This window comes from Astyanax mexicanus, chromosome 22, assembly GCF_023375975.1.
Source record: "Astyanax mexicanus isolate ESR-SI-001 chromosome 22, AstMex3_surface, whole genome shotgun sequence".
NCBI classification, from domain to species: domain Eukaryota; kingdom Metazoa; phylum Chordata; class Actinopteri; order Characiformes; family Acestrorhamphidae; genus Astyanax; species Astyanax mexicanus.
The window spans coordinates 12,734,784-12,744,277 of NC_064429.1; the positions used below are offsets into that span (position 1 = coordinate 12,734,784).

General features: G+C 42.8%; 1 protein-coding gene across 1 annotated transcript in view; it reads right to left on the reverse strand.

The window, feature by feature from the left end:
• Positions 1-584: 584 nt before the first annotated feature.
• The window catches only part of slc1a3a (solute carrier family 1 member 3a), a 12,047-nt gene continuing 3,137 nt past the window's right edge, over positions 585-9,494 (reverse strand). Inside the window, exons 3-10 of the mRNA XM_022664854.2 lie at positions 9,347-9,484; positions 7,663-7,867; positions 7,388-7,430; positions 6,965-7,221; positions 4,512-4,745; positions 3,566-3,760; positions 2,933-3,067; positions 585-2,254 (exon numbers count right to left, since the gene is read on the reverse strand). Of these exons, the coding sequence (XP_022520575.2) occupies positions 2,050-2,254; positions 2,933-3,067; positions 3,566-3,760; positions 4,512-4,745; positions 6,965-7,221; positions 7,388-7,430; positions 7,663-7,867; positions 9,347-9,484 (1,412 nt within the window). The 3' untranslated portion in view covers positions 585-2,049. The remainder of the gene's footprint in view (positions 2,255-2,932; positions 3,068-3,565; positions 3,761-4,511; positions 4,746-6,964; positions 7,222-7,387; positions 7,431-7,662; positions 7,868-9,346; positions 9,485-9,494) is intronic.

The window sequence follows — 9,494 nt, forward strand, 5'->3', positions numbered from 1 at the left end:
TCTCTCTCAGACTCCAGCTGCTGATGGATAAGTATTGACTCATTAATAATATATTAGGTTTTTCTTTTTGCAGCATAGTTCAATTCAAACATGTCCAGTGGAACGGTAGAACAGGGGAACAGTAGAACAAAGGAACATAAGAATAGTAGAATAGGGGAACAGAGGAAGAGGGGAAGAGTAGAACAGGGGAACAGAGGAACAGGGGAAGAGTAGAACAGGGGAACAGAGGAACAGGGGAACAGTAGACAGTAGTTGGGAGACTGGGCTGCACTGTCTCTGTTGGACACCAGGTGGCAGCAGAGCTTCAGGTTGAGGAGAACAGCAGTCAAACCCAGCTGACCTTTTACCCAGTTACACAGACTACCCCATTATATCTATAATATTTATTATAATGGATTTATAATCAGAAAATGCTGTCACACATCTTTAATCAGATTCAGTTATTGTGAATATTATAAATTATAAACACATACTGAACTTCTGTTTCTTGTTGATGGTCGGTAGGCCTCACTCACCAGAACTCATAAAACTCGAGTTAGAGGTAAAATAAATGCAAATTATTTCATAGTAGCACACAAATAATATTTTATGTTGTCAAAAACCTTTATTAGTGTTTAACAGATATAAACCCAAAATTACACATAATTCATTTGAAACACATTAAAGAATAGGAACCGATCATTTCCTGCAGAAAAACAGAATACATGAATAATCCCTTTAACCAGTATTCATCATCTTTTATACAAACAGCATTAAACTACCAATGGTACACATATAGCGCCCTCTGCAGGACCCTGGGTGCGCGCGTACACTGCACTGATTAACGCTGTATTTAACACTGTAAACAGTGGGGCTGTGTGTTGCTCACTCAGACTAAGTTAACCAGCCAATCAGTCAACTGGCCGATCAGTTCGTGGGCGGGGCTGTTTCGGGTTTTTGGGCCACTTTCATGTATTTTAAACACAAGAACAGAAAAGTAAGCCTATCTAACTAATACTAAATCAGTACTTCTACAAATTCTACTGAATAAAATGTAAAATTAGAGGTTCAGCGCCCCCTAGAGACGCAGGGATGAATAGGCAGTGCCAGTACAGGTGTGTGTGTGTATAGTGTGTGTGTGTATATAGTGTGTGTGTATAGTGTGTGTGTGTGTGTGTGTGTGTGTGTGTGTGTGTGTGTGTGTGTATAGTGTGTGTGTGTGTGTGTGTGTTGGGGGGGGGGGGGGGGGGTTTGTTCTTTTTGCCGAGAGGAACCCAAAAACCCAGTCGCCTTTTTATTGTTTATTATACAAAAAGTAAACAAACAAACATGAAATGAAACACCAGTAAAACTGATCTCAGAACTGTGATATGAAATGAGTGGTAACTGACAGCGCTGACACAGTGCAGTTATTTTAAAGTAACAGTTCTCAACAATTTTACACTTATTTCTCTTAAAAACTCCCAAACTTCTGTTTCTGTTTTTGGAACTGCAGCTATGAGGCAAGCGTAGCTCAAACTCCACCAGGTAACACTGGTACCTGCTAATCATTAAACCCCTGGACTGAACAAAACTGGATTAGTTAGCTGCATTAGTTACATTCTTCAACCTCAGGCTTTGGTGAGTCTTATTAAAACTCTCAGAATTTACATTATGGACCCTCAGATTTTACTTAGTCTTATTGGAATTTTCTGTTCCACCTTAAATGGTGCAGCAGATACATTGTGGTGCCTCAGGACCTACTGATTCTTACTAGAATTCTTCATTCCACCTTAAATGCTGCAGTTATTACATTCTGGAGTCCTGGAGTCCAATTGGAATTTTCTGTTCCTTAAATGGTGCAGCATTACAGTGGCACCTCAGTAGCCAGAATGTAACCACTGCAAAATTTAAGGTGGAACAGAAAATTAGAATAGTGGCAGAATATAACTTCTGCACCTTTAAGGTAGAATGGGGAATTGGAATAAGGAGCTGGCCACACCATGTAAAAAAGGCAGTTATGTAGCTCTGTGAAAAGGTGTGTGTGTGTGTTTGTGTGTGTGTTAGAGAGTCCGTGTGGTGTGTGATTTGCTACATCTTGGTCTCTGAGTCGGGCAGGTGGTCGTCGGGGCTCTGGGGGATGAGCTGGTACGGGGTCTTCTTCTCCTCGTTTTCCTCCACAACGCAGTTCCCCAGCTCAGCGTCCGCCGCCGCTAGCTCCGCCCTCGACAGGTGCTCCACGATGCCCGCCCCGATCGAGTCCCCCAGAACATTAGTGGTGGTCCTCAGTCGATCCCTGATCCAGAGAGAAATTTAAAGAGTAAATCACTGCAGCTCCCGAAACAACACAACATTTATAGTGTAAAAATACAGATTAAAACCAGATTAAAACTAATAAATCATTTGGGTGATGGGGTGGGGTGTCATTAAAATGTCATTTCCTCTTTTATGTCATTTAAAACAACAATACATTGTTAATAAACAAAACAAGCAAGAGTAACGGGGTTACGTAAACCTGGTAAGACTCATACACTCAAACCATTAGCATAATAATATTTTGAATAATTATATCTTATATAAACAGGGAAACAAACACATGCCAATATGGGACAGGAATGAATAGTATTATCCCATGACTTTTGCCATGTTTGTGTGAGCTAAGGAGTGCAGGCCCAACTAAGATTTACTAAAAGTTTACATTCCACCTTAAATAGTAAAGCAACAGTTAATTTTTTTCACCTCAGCCCTACTGAGTATGAGTAGAATTCTGCATTCCACCTTAAATGGTCCAGCAGCTACTTGTGGCATATGTGGGCGGGGTCTCCTGGACTGAATGTGGATCTGGTTTCTGTCACACGGACAATTCTAGACATGCGTATGGACGGAGTCTTGTTATTGGCAAATGCCACCAACCAATGAGATTTAAACACAATGACCCACAATCATACACACACTCAGGTGATGAGACACTTACAGGAACCAATCGACTGCAATAATGAGTGTGATGTCATCGGTTGGCAGTCCTACAGAGGTCAGCACTATCACCATGGTAACCAATCCGGCCTGCGGGATTCCAGCTGCTCCGATACTGGCGGCTGTCGCTGTGATGCTAACACACACACACACACGCACGCACACACACACACACACACACACACACACATACACACACACACAGTTTAATACAGTTATCAGATATACAGTGAACTACCAGGCAATGCAAACAAGACAATGTAAAACCACATGCTGCACATTACCATATTGTCCATTCCACCTTAAATAGTAACACACACAGGTTTTGTTATTTCTTGGCACAACTGAATCTTAATGGAACTCTCCGTTCCTCCTTAACTGGTGTGGTGGTTACATTATATTGGAGGTTTTGCAGTGGAATTAGAATGGTTTTAGAATAGCAGCGCTGCACCATTTAAGGTGGAATGAAGAATTACAATAAGGAGGTGGCAACACCATGTGAGTTGGTGGTGTCTGACTGAACTTTCACTTTAAAAGGGACAGTTCTGTGAAAAGGTGTGTGTGTGTGTGTGTGTGTGTGTGTGTGTGTGTATGTGTAATGTGTGTGTGTGTGTGTGTGTGTGTGTGTGTGTACCTGATGGTCAGTATTTGTCCGAAGTTGAGCTCCATGTTGTTAACCTGAGCAATAAATATGGCCGCCAGCGCCTCGTACAGCGCCGTCCCGTCCATGTTTATCGTCGCTCCCACCGGCAGTACAAAGCGCGTCACCCTCTTATCCACCCCGTTATTCTCCTCCAGACACTTAAACGTGATCGGCAGAGTGGCAGAGCTACACACACACACACACACACACACACACATTACATACACACACATGCAGGGTATCAGAGGATCAGCAGGTGTACAGGTAGCCAGGTGTGTAAGTGTGCAAGAGAACACTTATAAAGGTAGACAGGTATGCTGGTAAACACACCTGTACAGGTATAAAAATATGCAGGTGTGTAGCTTTCCAGATGTAAAACAAGTGTGTAGGTGGAGATATACATGGACTTGTAGAGAGACTTGTACCAATTTACAAGTCCAATATACAGATGTGCAGTTCTGATGCAGGTGTGATGCAGGTGTGCAGGTATACTGATGTGCAGGTGTGATGCAGGTGTGCAGGTATACTGGTATGCAGGTATGCAGGTATACTGGTGTGCAGGTATACTGGTGTGCAGGTATGCAGTTGTGATGCAGGTGTGCAGGTATACTGGTATGCAGGTGTGCAGGTATACTGGTGTGCAGGTATACTGGTGTGCAGGTATGCAGTTGTGATGCAGGTGTGCAGGTATACTGGTGTGCAGGTATACTGGTGTGCAGGTATACTGGTGTGCAGGTGTGATGCAGGTGTGCAGGTATACTGGTGTGCAGGTGTGATGTAGGTGTGCAGGTGTGATGCAGGTGTGCAGGTATACTGGTGTGCAGGTATGATGCAGGTGTGCAGGTGTTCAGGTGTGATGCAGGTGTGCAGGTATACTGGTGTGCAGGTATGATGCAGGTGTGCAGGTGTTCAGGTGTGATGCAGGTGTGCTATTTACCTGGAGGAGGTGCCGAGTGCGGTGACGAGGGCCTGCAGTAATCCTCCAATGAACAGGAAGGGGTTTTTGCGAGTGACGAGGAAGTAGAGGGTGGGCAGGACGAGGATGGCGTGGATGAGGAGGCCAGCGATCACCGTGATGGTGTACATGCCCAGCTGCCCCCCCATCGCCCCCAGATCCTCCATCTCCACGATCTTCCCCGCTATCAGGAACAAGATACCCACCGGAGCGTACCTGTCCACAGGTAAATCACACACTTACACAACCTGACACAATACCGGAAACAGGTGAACCCCTGGAGCGTGTTATCAGTGTTCGTATTAATAAAACATGTAAATAATAAATTGTTAAAATGTTATAATGAGTTTTAATTAATAGTCAGTCAGTCCAGTCACTGTCTGCCTGCCACTCACTCTAGTTCTATCGAGTAAGACTTAATTTCCCATAATTCACCCTGTACTCAACCCTCCGGGCATGCTGGATCACGTGACACATCGGCGTTCTGGCTCACCGGGCTTCTAATCACTCCTCTGTATGAACAGTTCACTCCTCTCACTCCTCTCCCTATGTTCTCTATTTCTCTATTTTAAAGCTCTTTTATCTCACGTTCCTTTTGTTTTCTGACCCTTTTTGTTTATCGACCACTCTTTTAGCCTTGCCCTTTTGTTTATTGTTTTGTTTTTTTGTAGTTTTGATCATCCCTTTGCCTTGTTTTAGATTTCCTGTGTAAGACTCACTCTGGTATGTTGTTTGTTTTTGCTGTTTATTGGTTACTGATTCTGCCTGTTATTGACTGTTATCATAAGCCTGATCCTGATCCTGATTAATTAATAAACTGTATGTTTGGAATCCACACTTGTCTGTCTTGTGTCATCTGTGACACTAATGTTACCTAATTACTAATAAACAGTAGTAATAACTGTTAGTATTTATGAATTAATTATAAATAATAATTAATAATCAGTTATGAAGCTTTAATAGTTATAAATAAGGAATAGTAGGTGTTAATAAGTAGGGGTGCGACGAGATATCGCGCCACGAGATCTCGCGAGATTAAATGTGACGATATTTCTCGTCAAGCTTAAACCTGTCTCGCGGGAGAGAAAAAAAACAGTTTAATGTGGACTTTTTAAGAGGGATCTGGCAACCCATTAGCAGCGAGTGTGAGAGCAGCTCTCAGCAGAAGAGGAAAATTCGGGCATTTGTATAGAACAGAGGTCACTAATGGGCGGACCGCGGTCCGGACCCAAACGTTGTCCAATGCGGACCCAAACCGATAAACTACTGAGAAGGATTTAATTGTGCGGCGCAGTAAACTCACAGACCAATCACGTGTGGGTCACGTTCAGTCAATCAGATCTGTGCAGACGCGGTAAGGAAAAAAATAAATAAATAAACACACCGCTCCTCACGCGGGATCGAACCCGTGTTGTCAGGGTCGCGGAACCGCGGCCGTGAAAACCCGCCTTTATAAGGAGAAAGGGAGAACGAGAACGGGCGGAAACTAGTCACGCCGAGCAAAAGAGAGAGACAGGGGATAAATGTAAACAAAATCTGTCCAGAGAGGCATTTCTTCTTCTTCTTCTTCTTCTTCTTCTTCTTCTTCTTCTTCTTCTTCTTCTTCTATATATTTACATCATTCAGTTCAAACAACCTTACAGGATATAGCACTTAATTATTTAATATAATTAAATACCCCTGATATAGAAGATGCTTTTGCTACTTTTAAGTTGTATGTCTGGCTGCATTTTGGCTCCAGTGAAAACAATAAACGGTAACAGAGTGACCAACAAGACACAAACCATATATAAATACTGTATGTAAATCCTTAGGCAGTTGTACTAATCCCTTATCTTTGTACTGTATTTAAAAACATGTTCTGTCTGTTTCACTTCAAGCATAGTCTTAATATGACTGGTTATGGTTATGCATAGTTAAATTACAAGAGATTTAGGAGAAAAAACACAAACCATAGACTTAATATGGCTGGTTATGGTTATGCATAGTTAAATTACAAGAGATTTAGGAGAAAAAACACAAACCATAGACTTAATATGGCTGGTTATGGTTTGCACTTATTGTTTGCACTATATAATACCTTATTTTTTATTCTTATTTATATTCCTTATAGAATCAATGTGTGAGAGAAACCAGTCTGTTAAGTTTGCAGTATATGATTTTTCTCCCAAAAAAAATAGTTTTCTTTAAAATTTAATTTTTAAATCTCGTCTCGTCTCGTTATCGTGAACCCAATATCGTGTCTCGTCTCGTCTCGTGGTATTAGTGTCTCGTCACACCCCTATTAATAAGTGTTATTATTGATCAGTAAGAGTTAATATCTGGATCCGGATTGGGGCTTTGAGAGGTTTGTGGTCTCGGTCTGAAACTCAAACAGCCACATGTGACCTCTGACCCTTGTCCCCATGACCTCTGATGACCCCCCACCAACTCACCACATGATGATGGCCACCAGTCTCATGATTGCTTCGTTGAGGCAGTCGAAGAAGTCCCGGAGGGGCTGACCCTGCTCCTTCATGCTGCCGATGATCAGCCCGAAGCCCATGGAGAAAACCACCAGCCCCAGAGCGTTAATCCCGTTCACCGTCCCCAAAACCGGCACAGATTCCTCGTAACTCCGCTCCGACACGTTCCCGCTGCCGTTTACCTCCACCCGCACCGTCACCACCCGCCGCCCGTACTGCGTCTTAAACTGACACACACACACACAAACACACACATACATCAGCCTTCACTGCACATACTACACACACCACTTAGCACTGATGCTAATGTAGCTAACAATACAGAGAAGCTTTATTATATTTTTAAATATAAAAATTGAATTGTGTGTGTGTGTGTGTGTGTGTGTGTGTTACCTGCTGGGTGCAAGCCTGGACCAGGTTAGGAGGGAACATGTTTCTGAGAAAAAAAATAGGAAAAGTTAAAGTATAGAGAATCAACAAACAGCAACAGCAATGTACAGATTATCACACGGAATTATCAGTATCGCTGATAAATTATCAGTGTGTTAATGTGTGATAATGTGTTTTAATAAGGGTTAATACATGTTATAAAGGGTTAATGTGTGTTAATAAGGGTTAATATGGGTTACTGCGTGTTTATAAGGGGTAATAAGGGTTAATAAGAGTACCTGATGAGGTCGAGGAAGGCGTCGGCGGGGCTGACTTGTTCGATGGTCTGTTTGGTGCTGAACTCGTCGCGGCTCCCGCTGCCGGGGTGGATGATCAGCACCATAACGATCCCGATGAAGACGGCGATGACGGTGGTGGTGGTGTAATAAACCACCGCTCGCACACCCATCTTACCCGACGCACGACTGTCCAGTGCAGCCATTCCTAACACACACACACACACAGCTGACAATTACAAATTACCTCAGTAATATTATTCTAATCATATATTTACCTCGGTAGTGCTATTCTAATGATGAATTCACTTCAGTAGTGCTATTTTAAACAAACATTTACCTCAGCAGTGCTAATATAATAAGGAATTTACCTTAGTGTGTGTGTGTGAGTGTGTGTGTGGTGAGGGCAGTAAGAGGTCGAGGGCGGGGGGGGGGGTCTAGGAAAGTTAAAGGTCATTCTGCTCATTAGTCCTATTTCCATGGCAATGCCCCCCTTTATCCCAGAACTCTAATAAACACACACACATACACTAACATACACTCACTCTACCTTAATCATACATTTACTTCAGAACTACTATTCTAATCACAAATCTACTTTAGGACTGCTATTCCAAACATATATTTACCTCAGCAGTGCGATTCTATTCCCAAATCTACCTCAGGACTGCTATTCCAAAAATATATTTACCTCAGCAGTGCTATTTTAATCATACATTTACCTCAGAAATGCTATTCTATACATTTTTATGTTTTGTTGCTATTTTCAGCTGAATAAATTCTGTTGCCAAATATTCAGTGCATCCTAACTAAATTCTAAGTACAGATTCTGTATAGTAGAGATAGCTTCTAGTTCTCCATCACTCGCTACACTGTTCTCTGTGTGGAGAGAAAGAGAGAGAGACAGAGAGAGAGAAAGAGAGAGAGAGAGAGACAGAGAGAGAGAGAGAGAGAGGGAGAGATACCTGATCATGAGATTAAATCTCAAATCATTAAATCATTGTTTTGTTGTGGTAATCTGAGCTCACAGGTTAGGAACAATAGGATCAGGATTCTCCCACAGATATAAAAGTGCATGGATGTGTGTGTGTGTGGTGGGTGGGTGTGTGTGTGTGTGTGGGTGTGTGTGTGTGTGGGGGGGAGTGTGTGTGTGTGGGTGTTTGGGGGGGGTCCACCAGCACTGAAAGAGTGTTTTGTTCATCTGCTCCACTGTCCCGTGACCTCTGACCTCACACCCCTTTGAAGAAGGACACACTGACCCCTCCTTCCCTCTCCATGGATACATCTAACCCACATCTGTGTGTGTATGCGTGTGTGTAGTGTGTGTGTGTAGTGTATGTGTAGAGTGTGTGTGTGTAGTGTGTGTGTGTAATACTGTGTAGTGTGTGTGTGTAATATTGTGTAGTGTGTGTGTGTAGTGTGTGTGTGTAATATTGTGTAGTGTGTGTGTGTAATATTGTGTAGTGTGTGTGTGTAATATTGTGTAGTGTGTGTAGTGTGTGTGTGTGTAATATTGTGTAGTGTGTGTAGTGTGTGTGTGTAATATTGTGAAGTGTGTGTAGTGTGTGTAGTGTGTGTGTGTGTAATATTGTGTAGTGTGTGTGTGTAATATTGTGTAGTGTGTGTGTGTAATATTGTGTAGTGTGTAGTATTGTTATCTAGGGCGATACCTGGTGGTTCTGTTTACCTGTAATTAAACTGGAGACCAGCAGGGGGAGCACCAGCATCTGCAGCATCCTCATCAGCAGCTCTCCAGGAAACGAGAAATACTTCACCTCGCGGTACGACATCCGATACGGCCTCAACGCAAAGCCCAGGATAATACCTACAACAAC